General features: G+C 40.2%; 2 protein-coding genes across 3 annotated transcripts; both read left to right on the top strand.

Moving 5' to 3' along the window:
* The first annotated feature begins 226 nt into the window (after positions 1 to 226).
* mcm8 (minichromosome maintenance 8 homologous recombination repair factor) lies at positions 227 to 9,464 on the top strand. 2 transcript variants are annotated; one of them, XM_074647377.1, is made up of 20 exons: positions 227 to 377; positions 1,038 to 1,436; positions 1,756 to 1,821; positions 1,953 to 2,035; positions 2,244 to 2,393; positions 2,727 to 2,824; positions 2,909 to 3,107; positions 3,307 to 3,392; positions 3,869 to 4,101; positions 4,205 to 4,340; positions 4,531 to 4,561; positions 4,758 to 4,895; positions 5,054 to 5,114; positions 5,240 to 5,320; positions 5,969 to 6,164; positions 6,296 to 6,509; positions 6,591 to 6,800; positions 7,515 to 7,591; positions 7,968 to 8,157; positions 8,536 to 9,464. In XM_074647377.1, exons 2-20 carry the CDS (start codon positions 1,040 to 1,042, stop codon positions 8,626 to 8,628), a joined length of 2,739 nt encoding a protein of 912 aa, XP_074503478.1. In that variant the 5' UTR covers positions 227 to 377; positions 1,038 to 1,039; the 3' UTR covers positions 8,629 to 9,464. The 2 variants fall into 2 exon arrangements, with proteins under 2 accessions (XP_074503478.1, XP_074503477.1); XM_074647376.1 differs by having other exon boundaries at positions 1,033 to 1,436.
* Positions 9,465 to 9,614: 150 nt separating this feature from the next.
* Positions 9,615 to 15,755, top strand: crls1 (cardiolipin synthase 1). The gene is made up of 7 exons (XM_074647379.1): positions 9,615 to 10,170; positions 11,163 to 11,300; positions 12,132 to 12,261; positions 12,418 to 12,503; positions 12,589 to 12,657; positions 13,751 to 13,842; positions 15,227 to 15,755. The coding sequence occupies exons 1-7, from the start codon at positions 9,745 to 9,747 to the stop codon at positions 15,318 to 15,320; spliced, it is 1,035 nt and encodes a 344-aa protein (XP_074503480.1). The 5' UTR covers positions 9,615 to 9,744; the 3' UTR covers positions 15,321 to 15,755.
* Positions 15,756 to 19,961: the final 4,206 nt, after the last annotated feature.

Raw genomic sequence — 19,961 nt, 5'->3', positions numbered from 1 at the left:
TATTTCAGTGAAGGTCATTGTCATTATGTAGAACACAACAAATATGCTTTAAATACTCTTAATTTATTTTCTTTAATTTAATTAACCAACAAAACTATTTTCCATAAAAAACAAAACAAAACACAATCAGTTTATTGTATTTATTTTGAATTGAGATGTGGTATTGCTATGTGTAGTACCGCTGGTGTCCTGAAGGAGGGAGGGGAGCGGTAGAGAGGCTGAGCGGCGACTCTGCTGCACATTAAAACAGAAGAAGAAGAAGCTTGAAGTCAGTGGAGGGAACTTGTAAACATCAACATTTAGTCGTTTTGAGTTAATATAACATGTTATAGACGTTATTAAACCAATTAACTCTATTACACAGGACAAAACGAAAGGTTTGTATCATCTACTGTCACTGTCAAAGTGTTTTAACAGAATATTTAGCTAATAGAACAAAACTATCTAACGTTAACTCTACTACTTTAACTAGCTAGTAGCTAACGTTAAACTCTAACAGTTGAGTTATAAACGTTGTAAATGGGCTTAACACAAAGTCAGAGACTGCTTATTTGTATGCCGAATTGTCATGTGGTTCTTCATATACAGTATATATTGGAAGTTTTTATTTGAGGCTTTAATTCAGTCTGCAAACAGCTGTGTTAACACTAAATGTCCAGTTTTTTAAATGGAGTCTGGAGCAGCTGTGTTATTGGAATAAAGTTACACAGCAGTTTATTTGTGCAGTAAGTTCTCAGAGCGACATCAAACTCAATGAGACACAGTTTTAAAAATGCATCTAAATGTCCTGTGTATAGATTAAAAGCATATGGGGATGATTATTTTGGTACTGCACTTGTTATAAATGCGTGCTGCACTCATTTAAACCGTTTTTTATCTAATTTAAAGTTACAAAGGAGTGCACAGAGAAGATGTTTTTGTCATTTCTATTTTGTATGCATTCACTACACCTGCATTCTTGTCAAATGTTTGACTGAAACAACTCCATAACTCATATTTATTGTTCTGTTCTTCCCTCTTGCTTTGTTTTAGGACAGTAATGAGTGGAGAGGAATCCAGGAGAGGCTCATGGAGGGGTGGGAGTGGAGGAGGAGGAGAAGGCGGTAGTGGTGGATGGAGAGGAGGAGGAGGAAGAGGAGGAGGAGGCAGCAGCGGTAGTGGTGGATGGAGAGGAAGAGGAGGAGGAGGAGGAGGCAACAGCAGCGGTAGTGGTGGATGGAGAGGAGGAGGAAGCGGAAGCAGCAGTGGCGGTAGTGGTGGATGGAGAGGAGGTGGAGGTGGTGGAGGATGGAGAGGAGGAGGAGGAGGATGGAGGAGTAGACCATGGAGAGGAGGATCTGCAGGGGGAGGAGGAGGAAGGGGTGGAGGAGGGTGGAGAGGTGGAGGTGGTGTTGGCGGAGGAGGATCAGGAAACCATACTCTCAGCAGCCAGAGAGGTGAGTTTGATTTTCTTTTTCCATTTTACATCCAGTAATCAACTTTTAGGGAATAAAAGATTTGGTATAAATAAATCTGCAAAAATAAATACATAGTTATTGTTTCAAAGGATTTACGGTTCTGTTTGCTGACAGGTGCTCTTGTTCGCTGCATAATAAGAGAATGTGGGAGACAAACATAAAATGAGCTGAAGACAAATTACATATCAGCATCTAATGTTCTTACAACATTTTATATAATGAAATTCAGATTGTACATGAAAAGCTGCAACAATATGCATCATAATTTACAATTCTAACTGCCTGTCTTCCTCTTCAGTCCTTTGTCAGTCTACTCTAGACGTATTGTGTCCGTACAAAGGATGGGCACTCTACTTCACAGAAGGTACCTGTGTGTTTTTGTAGCTCTGTTTCACATGATGATAATGCATGCTGTAGACACATATAATGCATGATCATGTGGCTTTTTCTGTGTCTGTGTGTACTGTATGTCTTAATAAGTATTTTTATGTGCAGGCTTCATAGAGAGTTCCCCTAGTGTGGAGAAGATCAAAGTGTTTGAAAAATATTTCACTTCCAAGATTCAACTGTATGACAAGGTCAGTCTGTCAGTCTGTGCATCTTTCTGTTTAATAAGTTGACCGCTAGATTATATAGAGAAATGATAACCCTGTCTATCTATGACGTGTGCATTTTCTGTCTGCGGGGAAAAACTTTTTGTCAATGGAAAATGTCCCTCTTTTTACCCTGGTTTATAAATGTTTGCTATGTCAGTTAAAAGGTCAGATCTTGTGTGTTTGTGCACAGGATGAGATTGAGCGTCAGGGCAGTGTTCTGGTGGATTATGCAGACTTGACTGGAGACAAAACCGTGCGTGAAGCACTTCCTGATCTGACCACAGAGCTGAAGGAACAGCCAGAGGTGATGCTCAACTGTTTGGGAGTGGCCATTCACCAGGTACACACACACACACACACACACACACACACACACAGTCGCTACTACACACATGTTGTCATCTGCAAGTTACATAGTTGCATAATTTATTAAGTACTCTAAAGCCTTTTAATAAAAGAATATTAAATAGAGCGGCAACAATTAATCAATAGTTGTCAACTATAAATTAATCGACAACTACTTTGATAATTGGTTTGAGTTATTTTTGTTGTTAGTTGCAACTCTAATATTAAATGTGAAAAGGCATGCTGAATTAATTCTTGGCATATTTTTAATATTACTTATCATTATTAACAATTCTTTTTAAATCCAAAAACTGTGTGTGTTTTCCAGGTGTTAACTGTAGATTTGGAGAAACAGGTTGCTGAACTGCAAGAGGAAGAGCTTCCTGTCGATACACCAATCATCAACATCCCTCACATCAGCGCGAGGTAACGCACACAGAGAATCACAATCAGTCGTTTGATTGACAACCGTACAACTGCCGACCATGAATTTGTGTAAATCATCCACAGGCTGTATAACTACGAGCCGCTGACTGCGTTGCGGACGTTGCGTGCCAGTGTGTTTGGACGGCTGGTGTGTGTGAGGGGAACAGTGGTCAGAGTGAGCAACATCAGACCTCTGTGTACCAGGATGGCCTTCAGGTGTCTGGGCTGCTCACACACACAGTCTCTGCCACTACAGTACGGGAAATACGCTACACCTACCAAGGTACACGCACACATTTACAGCTCCCTTTTTATCCCGCAACATCTTTCCTGTGCTGTAATGTTTCCACAACATAAGTAATAATGAATACATACATACATTTTCCCTCCAGCATGCACATAACCATCTTTGACATCATTACTCAGATTTACAGATTCATTTTGCACTTCTAATGTGTGTATATGTGTCTTTTATCACCCAGTGTAGCAAGCCTGACTGCCGCAGTCGTTCCTTCGCCCCCAGCCGGAGTTCCCCTCTTACTCACACTGTAGACTGGCAGATCATCAAGTAAGTAAATCATGTACCTACAGTATGTACATAACTGAACGATCAGCATTGAAAAACTGTGTCGAGACGTGGCCGATTAAATAGGCCTGTCACATTAACTCCTTTTGTTGGATGACATATTGTCCCAGAAATAATTGCGATAAACGATGTTATTGTCATTTTAAGACCATTTTATGCCACTGATATAATGATAATATAATAGCATAATAATGCAAGTACACCCTTTCAAAGAGCAATGAACTTTTAACTTTATCACCAGTGTCACAAAATGTTGTTGTGGCGGGTTATCTCTACTAAAAAGTGGAATATTGTTAGAAAATCCCAGCTTTGCTTAGAACATATGCATGCGTGCATCTTCAATCCTGGGTCACCATTTACATACGTTATTTGAATTTTGTTTTTGTGTGTGTGTGTGTGTGTGTGTGTGTGTGTGTGTGTGTGTGTGTGTGTGTGTGTGTGTGTGTGTGCTTATTCAGGGTGCAGGAGTTGATGGGCGGAGAGCAGAGGGAGACTGGCCGAATCCCACGCAGCGTCGAGTGTCACCTGACCGCCGACCTCTGTGACAGCAGCGTCCCTGGAGACGCAGTCACTGTGACGGGGATAGTTAGAGTTACCAACGATGGTACAAAAAGTACTAGTTCCCGGGGTAATAAGGATCAGTGTATGTTCCTCCTCTACCTTGAAGCCACTTCAGTCAGCAACAGTAAAGGTACTGAAGCTCTGTGTGTGAGTTTGGACTTGAATTATGCGATGCAGTTGTATGTTTTTTTATTTAACAGAGCAATAAGGTGTTATTTCTTCTTAATGTGTAGGTCAGCGGTCCAAGTCAGGTCAGGGGTCAAGAGGGTCACTTGAAGATCGTTCTGGAGGGGAGGAGTTCAGTCTGAAGGAGCTGTATGCCATCCAGGAGATCCAGTCACAACCTGACCTGCTGAGGCTTATAGTACAGTAAGATGTGTATTTACAATATGACATGTTTACTGTTTTTCTTAAATATCAACTTGTAGTTTTAATTAGGGCTGTCAAAGTTAACGCATTAACGCAAATTTGTCTAAACGCCACTAATTTCTTTAACGTTTTAACACTATGCTGGTAACTCATATCAGGATATATAACACTCTTATCTCTCCTCTTTCAGGTCTTTGTGTCCTGTCATCTATGGCCACCTGGTGAGTCCTGCTATGCACTGCACTTCTAACAAGATCAAGCACACCAACAGCATTTTCATCAGAGGTCACAAAGGGGGATACTTATGATTTAGTTGAATACAGTAATGTCATTCACATCTGGTCAACAGGGCATTTTCTGTCATCTTGATTTGTCCAGTTCAGGCCAACCCTCTCTTGTGTTCTTGTGTGTCCTAAGCTGGTGAAAGCTGCTCTATCCTTGGTGTTGTTTGGTGGCAGACAGAAACACACGGACAAGAACAGCGTCCCAGTCAGAGGAGACCCACACCTCCTGATGGTGGGAGACCCTGGACTGGGAAAGAGTCAGATGTTGCAGGTAACACAGGAAACACTTTGAATAGAGCAGTATGGCAGAGATTAGTATGTCATGTTGTTACTCTTTAGGTGAGGTTGTAATGCGTCTGAAGCTGTGACATGTGAATCATTCTCAGTGTGTAAATGTTAACGTAATATTCATGTGTGCTCTGTGTGTAGGCGGTGTGTAATGTGGCTCCCAGAGGAATCTATGTATGTGGCAACAGCACAAGCACCACAGGTAAACTGTCTTAAAGTTCTACTCTCCCGAAATTATGCAGGTGGTGATTACTCTCTGGACAGATTTCAGATCTGTTGCAACATAATCAAGTTGGGAATTTAATTTTTTGTTTTTGTTTCTCTTAGGACTAACAGTGAGTTTATCCCGAGAGGCAGGAACAGGGGATTTTGCTCTAGAGGCCGGAGCCTTGGTGCTGGCTGACCAAGGTAAGAAAGAGATTGAATAGACGGCCAGCAGACTGCATAGATGAGGGAACTTAACAACATGCATGTCAGCTGTTTGTTACTATGCCAACAAGACCTACGGCTACTTTCTGTATCTGCAAAGTCAATGTTTTGAGGGGTTGGCAGCAGCACTGCAAAATATAACACAACCAACTTAATCAAGCACCTCCAGAAGCATCATGCCAAAGTATTCAACACATTTTGAAGATCTTTTACCAAGTTGCTGGTGCACGATTTATTATTTAAACAATAAATAATATTAAATTCTGTGAAATCTATGTATTTACTTGTTACATTTTGTTTTACAAAGTTAGGAAAGCAATGTCTAAGTCAAGCGTAATGTTGCCTTACACATACAACATTAAAAAATGATCTTTGTTGCTTCCTCACAGTGAGGCTTATTAATTAAACACTTGTATCGGATCAGTTCTCTGTATCGGCCGATACCCCCAGGTATCAATATCGGGACTGAAAAGTCTGATCGGTGCATCCCTAGTCTTGTGTGTTAATAATGTATATTGATTTATTTTGGTGGCCTTGAGGTCCTCGCACCAGTCATAACTATTTGTTTGAAGTCCTCTCTGCATCCTCATTCTGTTTTTATTCTCTTCCTCTGTCTGTTCTCTTTAGGCCTGTGCTGCATTGATGAGTTTGATAAGTTGGGCCACCAGCAGCAGGCTCTGCTAGAAGCCATGGAGCAGCAGTCTGTCAGTCTGGCGAAGGCTGGAATAGTTTCATCTCTGCCTGCCAGGACATCAGTCGTGGCTGCTGCGAACCCCATCGGAGGACATTACAACAGAGGCAAGACTGTCTCTGAAAATCTGAAGTAAGTTAGCTTCAACAGTCAGTCAGTAAATTGATTCTGTTTTTTAGCGACTGCTGGAGGATATGACTGTATATCTGTGTAAATATACAAGTGGTTTAGTTATATTTACAGTTGTGCATTCTTGTCTTTAGAATGGGCTCAGCGCTCCTCTCTCGATTCGACGTCGTCTTCCTGCTCCTGGACATCCCAGACGAGTCACATGATCGCCACCTGTCAGAATACGTCATGGCAAACAGGGCAGGAAAAGGCAGAACCAGCAGTGCCGTAGTTACCAGGGCTAACAGTGAATTAGAGACCTCCATCCTACTAGAACACGCAGACATGCCGCTGTCTGAACGTTTGCAGGTAAAAGAAAGACTCTAGGAGTACAGTGATATCTGTCAAGAAGCATTTGTATTCATGCAACATGTGTGTGTGTGTGTCAAGGTCCCTGCAGGTGAACCCGTAGACCCCATCCCGGTATCTTTGCTAAGGAAGTATATCAGCTACGCTCGTCAGTACGTCCATCCCTCGCTCTCTCCTGAAGCAGCGAAGACACTTCAGAACTTCTACCTGAAGCTGCGATCTCAGGCTCACTCTGCTGATTGCACGCCCATCACCACACGACAACTCGAGTCTTTAATCAGACTAACTGAGGTAACTTTCTTTATGTTTATGTATGGTTCGTTATGTATGTATTCTATGGAGGACGGAACCTGCCAAAATAAAAAATAAATGACTCAATAAATAAATAAATATTTCATTATTCTTTATTTATTTATCTTTGTATTAATTCCCTTATTTATTTACTCTTCTGTTTAATTTTCCCTTTTATTTATTTATATATTTATTTTTGTAAATTTTTAATAAATAAATTAGACCCCATGATGACACACATTGAGTGATAGCCCCCATATTTCCATAATGAGGCAGAAATGCATAAAGAAATGTAAAAATAAATAGAAAATCAATGCAAAAATAAATTAATTAATTTAAAAATTAAAAAAATTAATACATAAATAAAAGGGAAAATTAAATAAATAAGGGAATTAATACAAAGATAAATAAATAAAGAAGCTAATTAAAACAAATATCAATTTATGTCACATTTTATCAAATAATTAATGGTTACAGTTATTTTTAAAATTATTTTTGCTACATTTAATGACATATTTATTTATTTATTGAGTCATTTATTTACTCATTAATTAATTTATTTTATTTTGGCAGGTTCCGTCCTCCATAGTATCCAGTGTGTTCACCCATCAGCAACATGTGATGCATTAAGACATCAGGTTTCAGGCTCACAAAAGGAACCATTTCCCACTAGTGTCCCAGTATTTATGTGGTTTACTGTGTGTTGTTGTGCAGGCAAGAGCCAGACTGGAGCTCAGAGAGACCGCTACCAACAGTGATGCTGAAGATGTGGTGGAGATCATGAAACACAGGTGACACTACAGGAGTCTTTGTGTGCATTAGGGCTGCAGCTAACAATTATTTTCATTATAGATTAATATTCTGGTTATTTTCTGCAGAGTGCAGAGGTAACAGCTTGCCTGTGGCAGCTAAATCTGTCTGTTAGTTCCATTTAGTCCTGCAAAAGATGTTTAAAAAGTCTTGATTTTTATTTGCAGCATAATATATAGATGTGTTTTTTTAAATATGAGCACATAGCAATATACTCCTACCATTACAGAACGGATAACTGTTGTGACATCTGGTATATAAAATCAAGATTATATCCTGCTGTTGAATGTGCCGTTTTGGGATGGATGACATTTCTCTCTTTGTCTCTCCATCTGTTTGTGTGATTTTGTTTTTCAGTCTGGCTGATACATATTCAGATGGTCTGGGCAATCTGGACTTTGAGCGCTCTCAGCTTGGAGCAGGCATGAGTCAGCGCGGCGCTGCAAAACGACTGGTCAACGCACTGCACATGCACGCTCAGAAGACCAATCAGACGCAGTTTGACCTGCAGATGCTTCGATCTGTAGCCAGCAGAGTGAACATAAAGGTGAAAGCTCTTACATGCACAGAAATGACAGCACAGCACAGACTGTCATCAAGAGGGTTAAGAAGGGTTAAGACACCACATTGAGGTTGCATGTCAACTCCAACTGAGAGAAATGATTTGAGTGTCTACGACTCATAAACTCAATGCAGTAGGAGTCACTTAACAAAGCCCAGTTCTGCTGATAATGATAGTTTATAAAACGTCCTATCAACCTCTAATAGAAAGGTTAAAGTGTTTCTTACCTGCACAAAAGTTCTCAGTAATTCAGGCCATGAGTCAGTGTTAAAAACATGCAGTAAAACCTGTAGTTGCACTAAAAACACCATCGTATGCATTCATGCTGGATGATTTATTCAGTCGTTGGTTGATTCCTTCCAGGTGATGGATTTTGAAGGTCTGGTGAGTTCCCTGAATGAACAGGGTTTCCTGCTGAAGAAAGGAGCCAAGCTGTACCAGCTACAGACTGTCTGATCACTTCAGACCTCACTACAAGGTCAGTGCTCGGGATAACTGAACAGGGTCTCTTTTTATAGAAGAGGGGAAAAAACTTGATGGGGGAACCCGTTATCCAGACCACTTTCACCAAACCACCAACCAGCCAACGACTGTGTAACCTTCTGAAGAGACTGTAACAACCACAACAACTGACAGACGGGACAGATCAACTACTGAAACCTCACAGAGGGCTTCTCTCTGCTGAACATTACGGCAACCAGTTTCCCGAATGAGCACAAACTTCCTTCTCTGCTGCATTTCTTTACACACAAAAATGGTATTATTTATCCTACTTGTGATTTGGCTGTACTTGCATCAGCTAAGTAGGACTTCAAACATTACTCAAGCTACTTCAACCAAATATAATTTAGTACCGCACCTCTTAAATATTGTAATGTGCCAAAGATCCCATTATCTATGTTGGAAAAACTAAAACGATCTGGTTTTAGACTAGTTTACTCAGTCAGGTACTCTTTGCTTTCAATGTACATGTATTTTTACGGTACATGATGACTGCTTCAAACGACAATTGTAGCTGAATTTAGTTTTTCTAATATTTCAAAGTAAGGTTACATTCGGTGTCTAAAACCTCCCTGTTGAGTTGTTTCATACATATTGTTTATCACACTATTTGAATACAGTTAAAATGTACTATATTTTAGAAGTCACTGTTATTTTTATGTACATAAAATGACCTGTATATATTTATGTATAAATTCATGGTGTTGTCTGAATCAGAAGATTATTTATTTTCAAAATAAAAGCCTTGTTAACGAAACGAAAGCGTCATTGGTCGTGTCTAGAAGGGAGCCCGCAAAAAGTCTCGCGAGACTCGCTGCCCGACTACCTTAACTATCCGACATCAGTATCTAACCTTTACAATCTCGCGAGAGTTCCCTCAGTTTGCTGGTTCCCTTCTAGTCACTAACAGCGTCATTGGTGGTTTTACGACGCTTTGTGCAGAGTCAGTTTACGGCAACATGGCAGCGTGCAGCCTGCTGTCTGAGAGCTCGTCGGTTCTGACCGTCAGAGTCTGATATCACCATGATCCCGGTACCGGACCGCTCCAGACCTGCAGGTCGGTAACGGGAGATGATGATGATGTGTTTAGGGAGGGTTTCCTCGTCGTTGTGCCGCAGAGCGCCGACTGTCCGCTGTCTGTCCGTCGGTGTGAGTCGGTCTCAGTCTGCGTCATGGAGGCACAGACACACACCTGCTGTCACCGACTACCTGAGGGTGAGACCGGCCCCGGTTACCGGCTGGAGGCTCTCCAGTGGGATCCTGCAGCCGGTAACCGCGACACCGTGGCTGTACACACAAGGAACCGTGCTGCTCTACCGGGGAGGTCACGAGAGGACGGCGGCCGGTTTCCGGTTCCTGCTGTCAACCAGAGCTCGAGGACTCTGCACCGGGAAGACCGAGGAGAAACCGGACAGATCACCGGTACCGGACCGGAAAGAAGACGGGGATCCGGTACCGGTACCGGGACAACACGGACTCTTCAAGTTCAAAGAGCTGGTGAGGAACTACACACCTGTCTGTCTGTCTGTCTGTCTGACTGTCTGACTGTCTGTCTGTCTGACTGTCTGTCTGACTGTCTGTCTGTCTGACTGTCTGTCTGTCTGTCTGTCTGACTGTCTGTCTGTAGGAGTGTCTGTCTGTCTGACTGTCTGTCTGACTGTCTGTCTGACTGTCTGACTGTCTGTCTGTAGGAGTGTCTGTCTGTCTGTCTGTCTGTCTGTCTGTCTGTCTGTCTGTCTGTAGGAGTGTCTGTCTGTCTGTGTCTGTCTGTCTGTAGGAGTGTCTGTCTGTCTGTCTGTCTGTCTGTCTGTCTGTCTGTCTGTCTGTCTGTCTGTCTGACTGTCTGACTGTAGGTGTGTCTGTCTGTCTGTCTGTAGGAGTGTGTGTAAGGTTACAGAAGATCACCTGTTTGAAGTTCAGATAGAAACAAACTAACACTGTAACAATACTAATAATGTTACATAAACAAGCTGCATTCAAAATATCAGTAAAGTTGTATACAAGTTTAAGTAGAGCTAGACTGACACATCAAGGTAAGGAGAAAGTAATACAGAAATATGAAAGATATAAGAATTTAGAAACTGCACAGACAAGTTTATTTTTCAACTGTTTAATTGTGTGTATTGTGTTTTTGCTGTCCATCAGATTTTTGTAATTCAGCAATATCAATATTGGTATCGGCCTCAAAAATTCCAGCAACAACAAAAACAGTCAATTGTTTTTTTTAATTGTTTTACAAGATATGTTTTGTTCTCATCTTTCCCTGGTGGTTTTTGACCCGGAAACATACATATAATTAATCAAATCAGAATCAGAACCACTCTTCTGAGAAGCTTGTTGATGTATCCGACACATTCACAGATTCATACCCAGCTTAGGAATGTTGCTGGAATATGTTCAGGCTGATTTACCTGCTGCGCCGCGTCGATGCTATTATCGGTCTCTGACTTGTTGATTTATGGAGTAATGTGATCTGTTTATTTCTGCAGCATGAGAACCCGTGGACAATCCCCAACTTCTTGTGCGTGTGTCGGATTCTGCTGGCACCGTTCTTGGGTCACCTGATCATCGAGCAGCACTTTCACCTCAGCCTGGCTCTGTTTACACTGGCAGGAGCGACTGACATGGTAATGTAGACACTTTCACTGAAGCACTTGAGTGGAGCTACAGATTTTTACAGAGATACAAATTGTTTGGACTTGAGACATTTGGCACTATATAATTATTACAAAACATATTCGTCTCCCAAAAAAATCAGAAATTCTATCTAGACACATACCCACCCTAAAGGTCCATTATTTTTTTAGTTTTTTGGGGTGGTTTATTTCATTCTAAAGCTTCCCAGTAGTGTTCCTTATTCAAATTTTGGTCAAAGTACATATGTTTTAGCGTCAAAATGCTGTTTTACCAAGACCTTCTACAAACTTTTTCACACGTGACCTGACTTAGGTTTCTGCATGATGACGCTGCGACTTGTACAGCCTTATAGTCAATGTATTAACGTTACATACAGTAACTTAGATGGCGTCCGGCGTGCTCCCAGTTTGGAGAAGCAGACAGGAAGCTAAGCAACGTACTGCTGTGGACGCCACGTTAGTTCAGATCAGAAAGTCACGCAATAAAACAAACTAACTAACCGACCGATGCAGCGGTAAACCAGCAACTCAGCGTTCACATTATTCATAACCTTATTGATTAGTTTACTTTGGTAACCTACGTCACTGCTTTCTGCTGACAGCTGAGTGGCGTTTCTATTTGGAAACCCTGGAAAAAAACGTAGATGGACGTAGATGTTCCCTTTAAGACAGGGAACATTACCTTAAATTATTCAGCTTTGATTTCTGTCTTGATATTAATCAGAGTGACAAATGAATAAACAGCCTACATGATGATTTTGATTAACATGTTTGTTTAAGAGCATGTATTAACATGTCTTCATCTCTTTCTGTTTCACTCAGTTGGACGGTTACATCGCCAGAACGTGGCCCACTCAGAAGTCGGCGTTGGGTAGCGCTCTCGACCCGTTGGCTGACAAGATTCTCATCAGTTTTTTATATGTCAGTCTCACCTATGCTGAGCTTATACCAGGTATTATATTTATTTATTTCAGTATGTAAGATAAAATGATCAATGACAGTGTTAAATAGCTGCATTTCTTTTAAGTGTTTTTTTTCCATTTTATTGTATTTCATATTCTAGCGATGTGTATTAAAAGATGATTTATTGTGTTGTTTCTTCTTTTAGCTCTCCTGACCGCTCTAGTGATTTCCAGAGACATTGGTTTGATAGCTGCTGTCTTCTGGGTCAGATACAAGACTGTACCTCCACCGGTGAGACGAGATCCATTTCACCGTCCTCTATGGGAGAGGAAGGAAATCAATGTACTGAACAATTTCTTCCTCTTTTTTCCTCCAGGTGACCCTTAGCAAGTTTTTTAACCCCTGCTACACCACAGCACAGCTCAAGCCCACACTCTTCAGCAAGGTGACACACACACACAACCACCCACTCTCGCTGTGCACTACACTGAACATTTTGTACATCTCTGTACTTAAGTGGAGATTTATCAACAATATAGCCTTAAAGGGATAGTTTGAGTGTTTTTGAAGTGCGGTTGTATGAGGTACTTATCCATAGTCAGTGTATTACCTACAGTAGATGGAGTTGCAGTACCAGCATGGGAACAAAGTAATGTACTGCTGTGGACAGAGGCAGCAGCAAAACGCATTTTAGACACCTAAAAAAAATCAATATCAGTTTAAGTGAACGCTATATTTAGAATATTTTCATTGCACAGCTATACAATCTACGTGTCCGACGGGGAACTGAAGCCGTTATCTATGGTCTCGCCATAAAACCAGAATCCATTGAAATGTAATTTTACCTCGCAGAACATGGAAGTTGCCGGTCTACCGCTGCCTCGATCTGTTAGTTTGTGTTATTGTGAGACTTTGGTTAGTTTAAATTCATCAAAGTCACACAACAGCACAAACAGACTAACCGATATCGATACCGAGCATAGCAACAGCTTCAGTGCTCCATCGGAAAGGGCTGCCTGACTGCAAAGTAAAGCAGCGAAAATATTCTAAATTTAGCGTACACTTCGACTGATATTAATTCTTTTAGGTGTCTAAAATACTGTCCACTTTGAGCCCTGATCACTGCACATGTAAACATACAGGCTTGTAAATACTTCAGTCAGGAAAGAAACCAAACCAGGAGATCTAAAACTGCGCTGTCCAAAATACTCATCTTGTTGATGGAAAAGTTATTCCCTTCATCCATCATTTTGAATTTGAGTCCACAATACTTGGAATATGAAAATCTGTTGTGCAAAAACACATTAAAATTCACTGTCAAAATATTCCTTCATGGCTCCCCCACAAACTCTGCATAATTATTCTGTTACCTGGCAGGCAGGAGTAGTTTTGTTCTTGGAACCAGCCACAACCCTTGTCACATACTCAACAGGTTTTCCAAAAAATAATGAGCCAAACTTCATTTGTTAGAGAAGCAGGTAATGTGTGGATGTGAACGGTTTTTATTCTGACTTTGTGTGTGTGTATTGTTTTGTTAGGTGAACACAGCCATCCAGCTCCTTCTGGTTGCATCCTCTCTGGCTGCTCCAGTCTTCCAGTATACAGACAGTGTCCTGCTGCAGTGCTTATGGTAAACCACACACACCCTACACTGTCTTACACCTGCATACTGTACACACCGGTCTCACACACCTGACTTTAATATCCATAATGTCCTTTACTTTATAGTGTATTGGTTCCAACAAAAAATGTTTATTGTGCAAAGGGCTTTTGAATGCTAATGGTTTCATCTCTGCTGGAACAAACAGCATTTATGTGCTTGACAGAGTGTTCAGGTTAAGTGCACTGACTCATTCCAATCTACAACGCCGAGTGGGTTGGAGTAGAGATCCGACTCAGGACAAACATTTTATTGTGTCACAGTAACCTACATTTTTATACAAATGTTAAACTAATCTACACAAGAACAAGCATCTGTATTTTTCTTGCTCATTCATTGTACTTTTAGATTTAATTATACCCCTGCGACAACGTAGTCCTTCCGTCCGTTCGCGTATCACACTTTCGTTTCCGGAGCAGAACTCGGAAACTATTTAACATAGGAACTTCAAATTTGGTATCATGGTTGACGGTGTGGTCTAGTTTGCCTTTTGGGGGGTTTGAAGTCCACGTGCCCAATTTTTTTAGATTTTGGCCAAAAAATGTGATTTTCTTTTTCCACTTCAATTTGGTTTCCGGAGTAGAACTCGTTCCATTAGTTCCAAAAGGGCAAAACCTTTGGCCCTACTTGAGTAGGGGTCAAGCAGTGAGCGGGGGGGTTTGTGAGCCATGCTCACTTCTGCCTTCTTTTCTCGCCGTTTATTTTTAGGGCGGCCCCCCTCTCAGTCGATTAGTCGGCTAATCATTTATGGATGAATTAAATTTTAAAAATAAGTTTATAAAATTATGTTTCAAAACACTTTATATATTACCATTTCATCTAATAGCATGCATTGCTTCTGCAATGTCTCCCTTGACTCTACCACTGCACAAAAAAACACACAATACAATTTTAATTCCAGTTTAATATCCTGTACAATATCAACATTTCATATTTCATGTGCATAATGTCTGTCTACTACTATATCTGTACATATTTTATATTTTTTATATTTTGCTTTGTTACAGTTTACTTATTGTTATATCTTTATTGATTACGTACTATTTATTATGTCTTTTTCTGTTTTTTATTGATGCCTTTTGTTTGCACTGTCCCCTTTGCTGCTGTAACATTGCAAATGTACCCACTGTGGAACTAATACAGGATTATCTTATCTTAATAATTTGATACATTGTTTTTAAATGTATCAATTGATTAATCAATAATAATAACATATATAATAATAATAATCTACACAATAAAAACATGCTCCAATGAGGGAAATTATGCTGTTGGCATTTAAAATAAACTAATTTGACCAATCAGATGAATAGAACTGGTATTTTAATTACAGTACATGTGTATTATATTTCAGGTATGTTACCGCGGTGACGACAGCAGCGTCAGGCTATAGCTACTGGCACTACGGCCGCAAGACTGTCCAGGTGCTAAACACCAGATCACCATGACAACCACACCAGGAAACACGCAGAGACACTGATCAGCCGCGGCAAAAAGTCGGACAGACAGACGGATGGACGATCGCCAGGAGCTCTGAAACCAAGTAGTTGTGACAGCCATGTATGAGTCGCCATGGCAACGACACACGGAAACCAACCGAGGACGCAGATGGTTTACTGCAACACTACAGAAACGCCTAACAGCGGCTCTGCCACTGGACTGGCTGCGGACTAGAGACACATGCACACACATAGAAACAAATATAGACCTCCCACACACACACACACACACACACACACACATATATACATGTCCAGTATATGTTAAATCATCTGGTCAGAGCTTCTATTTTTTCTTAGTTTTCAATCAAGAGGATGCAATGTCAACACGATTGTTAGTTTTGTAAACCAATGATTTATGATTAAAACAGAAAATCTGCTTTGGTTTGTCTCTGTGTGTGTGTGTGTGTGTGTGTGTGTGTGTGTGTGTGTGTGTGTGTGTGTGTGTGTGTGTGTGTGTGTGTGTGTGTGTGTGTGTGTGTGTGTGCGTGTGCGTGTGCGTGTATGCGTGCATGTGACTGCAGGGCTGGTTTTTCTTTAATCTCAGGAGACACAAATCTGACAGTCCATCCATTTTTAAATCAGCCATCGGAGGATTAAAGACGGGGTATAAAACTACCATGACGTGCTACCAGTGTTGCACAGGACCTGCAATCTTAGTCCTGATTCCTAATGCTGAATGCTCCTAATGCTGAAGCTGCAAATTATTATCCCTATTTAGTAGCGCAGAAACGATTACATTCATAAATTAATATGAATTGTACTAGCGTGTAATTTTTAGAATCATCTGAAGCATTTTTCTTTGCAAGAAACGCCTAAAATAGACTTGTTCCAGCTCCTTCAATGTGAGCATTTGCTGCTTTTCTGTGTTTCATGTCACCATAAATATTCAATATATTTGCGTTTTGGACTGTGTGAGGGACATTTGAAGACCTCACCTTCAGGTCTGAGAAACTGACCATCATTTTTCATTATGTTCTGACACTCTATGGATTAAACAAGAAAAGAAACGACAGATTAATCAATGGTGAAAATAATCGTTAGTTACAGCCCTGTTATTGATTAGGCTGGGATTTGTATTGTTATGCCTCTGTGCCGGCGACAGTCGTGGCCGGAGGCATCATGCGTTCCGGTTGTCCGTCCGCCTGTCCGGCTCGTGAACGTGATATCTCAGGAACGCCTGGAGGGAATTTGCAAAAATGTCCACTTGGACTCAACGAGGTCAAAGGTAACTGTGATCTCACAAAATACATTTTTGTCAATAACTCAAGAATTCATATGTAACAGCATGAAGTGATGACATTTTGGACAGACATGGATGTAAACTGCAACTTGACTGGTTGGCGGAGGCGTACAACCGCGAGGCGGTAATTCTAGTTCATTTAGGTACAGTGTGTAGTATTTGGCGACATCTAGCGGTGTAGTTGCAGATTGCAACCAACTGAGTACCCCTCTGCTCACTCCTCCCTTTCCAAAAATGCAGTAACGTGAGTTACCGTGTGCCAAATCGTGGTAACACCGTTCATCTCGCTCAGAGACCATCCTTACCATTGTTACACTACTTTAGATGCAATGGACGTCAGACGGCGGCTGGCGGTACCACAGTCTTTCACTCTGCGGCTCACATTACTGCACTTTCACAAGCGTGTCGGAGAACTACGGTGGCCTTCAGCGTCATCTCTCTCTAGAGCCAGAGTTCGGTTTTGTCCGGACTCCGTGAAGAGGACCCGCTCCCTATGTAGATATGATGGACTCATTCTAAGCTAACGAAAACACAACGATTCCTAGTTTCAGGTGATTATACACGAATGAAAACGTAGTTATGAATATTGCTGAATATCTGCTAATAGATTCCCCTAAATGCTTCATAATGGTCACTTCATTGTCAGAAAGTAGTGAAACATGCCCATCACAAGTTTCCAGTAACGTCAATCTGACGGCATGGCTTTTAGGCGAAATCTGTATATATATATACACATATATATTTGCTGCCTCTGATTTAGTGAAGAGCCAAAGGTGGCATCTTAAAATTGTGTATTTTGTTGCACCAACAGTCAAACCTCTAAAGATAATGCATTTAAAATAATATAAAACGGACAAAATCAGCAAAACATCCCATTTGAGCGAGCTAGCCAGCTACAAGCAGTGAATGTTTGACATTAGTGTTCGATAAAAGACATTAAAACTTTTCTCTTATTGTTTCAGCGCTGCTGTATTCGTCTCTTACTCAGGTGCAGCACTCATATCTGAATCATCTGCTCATTTCCCTGCTCACTGTTATGCTTATTAAAAGAACCACAAAGGCCACAGAGCTCCTTTTCTAAGTTCCTCCATTCTTAAGATCAATAAACCCAATAAGCCGGAGGTTATTTGGAGACACCAGCTACTCCTACTGAACTCCTCTGGCGATTGTATCAGACTCCTCTGCTTATTTTCCCCCTCAAGTAAACTAGTGCGTTGAGGGAAACTTGGCAGCGTAACCTTTTCAACTCTCCCACTTACTTCCCGGCAATTTTCTGCACCACTTGGGTAATGCCGTTTCATTACTGACCGTGCGCCGATGACTGCCAGGCTTGTGCGAGTTGTTTTCGTGGCCTTGTGTGGGATGCTTGCTCATTATCTCCTCGCTGAATAATTTAAAAAGAGTCTCATTCTAAACTGAGATATCCATCACTGGGAACAAATTGATACCTACGCTCATTAAACAAGTGCTTAAAGAAGTTCTGCTGCTTTTTTATTAGATTTTATTAGATAGTTCCTTAAATCCATATTTGAAAACACAGATTGGAAGTGTGTAATTTGGAAGCAGTGGATGATGCCCCACAGGCTTCTCATGCAGTGTTTGGGGAAAGCTGTTTAATTAGCAGTGCCTCAGAGATGAAAGCTTAAAATGAATCAAACCGCTCTCGGTGGTGAACTTCTACTTTACCAGGCTGCGTGTGCTCGTGATTGACAGATGTTGACAGCTTTTATTCATTTTGGTTCAGTGACTGAAGTCATTTAGTTGGGAAGTAAACTATAAAGGATTGATGGATGAATTGAAGGAAAATATCTAATTTATTCAAGAGCACAAGTTTTAGTTCGATTCAGTCTTAATTATTATTATTATAGGACTTCAGGAGAGACTTTTTAATTAAAATAAAATCTTAAACTTTTCAGTGGTTAAAAGAAAAAACAGCAGCAACCAATTTAAGATTTAAATTATGCACATACTGCTACAATATATAACACAATGTATGTAGAGAAATATAAGTAAATAAGAAAAATAAGAAATGAGGGTATAAGAAATATCTGCATTAAAGACATACAATATAAAACATATAACCTCAGTGCAAATAAGTAAATACAAAATGCTGAGAAGAGTCTGTTAGCTTAACGCTGCTCTGTTGATTTTAAATGTTCTTTTCCGGTCATATTTAAAACATAATTTATGCCCTCATCTCAGGAAATGACTCACGCTCGTCTTCTGATATTTGAGATTGAATGTAAAATGGAAGGATTTCTATCTGCTCGTCCAAAACTGTAGTTGTCACAAGTCACTAGAAGACCGATACAGTAAAATGCAGCTCAAATGTGTGCGTGATGGGAATAACAATCAAACCTGCTGAAAATGTAAATTAAATGAAATTAAACTTTGTCTAGTAAAATAATTAGGGCATATTGTTTTATGCTAAATGCAGAACCTGTGAGGGTTTCTGGATCAATATCTGTCATTGTGTTGTGTTGTTAATTGATTTACAATAATAAATATATACATACATTTGCATAAAGCAGCATATTTGTCCACTCCCATGTTCAAGAGTATTAAATACTTGACAAATCTCCCTTTAAGGTACATTTTGAACAAATAAAAAAATGTGTGATTAATTTAAGATTAATTGCGATTAAATATGGACAATCATGCAATTAATCGTGATTAAATATTTTAATCAATTGATAGCTCTTACACTTCAGATGACAGCGACAAAAAGTGATATAGACATTTGTAGTGGACTTACTGTGTATTTAAACCTACGTGTAGTAGTGAATGATTTGCTTTGATATGTAAAGGTATAATAAGCTTAAACTTCATCTTCACCTTTTCGGTCAACTTTTATTTCCATTTAATTTAATATCGTATTGTTACAGTACTTATTCTTTATAATGTGCATTCCTTTTGGAAATTGTTAATAAGGACTGAAATAGATAAATAATTCATGTATTACTATTATTACTTATAGTATTAATCTGGTGCAGCTGATGTAGCCGAACTCTAAACTAGCACTAAACCTGGATTTAGTCTCGTTCCTTCACCCTGCTGAGAGCAGCTTAGAGAGGCCACTGTAAGACTTTTCTCAACCACTAGATGGAAGAACCAGATAGAAACTCTTAAGATGCTTTCACATCAGTGACCTCATGGCTGTTTTCACTGTATAATGTTGGATTCAGTCATAAGGTTTCTCTCTGATCTAAGCACATTTAATACCAACATTATGAACACAAGATTGAGTGAAAGGTCTTTTAATACAACGAATAATATTACACAACTAATTCTAGTCATTAATGTTTCTGATGCTGCAATATTTGTTACTTACAGAACTTAAATTATGA

Source organism: Sebastes fasciatus, chromosome 9 (genome assembly GCF_043250625.1).
Source record: "Sebastes fasciatus isolate fSebFas1 chromosome 9, fSebFas1.pri, whole genome shotgun sequence".
Lineage (NCBI taxonomy): Eukaryota > Metazoa > Chordata > Actinopteri > Perciformes > Sebastidae > Sebastes > Sebastes fasciatus.
Note: the sequence above shows the minus strand (reverse complement) of the source record. Positions and strands in the feature narration are given on the sequence as shown.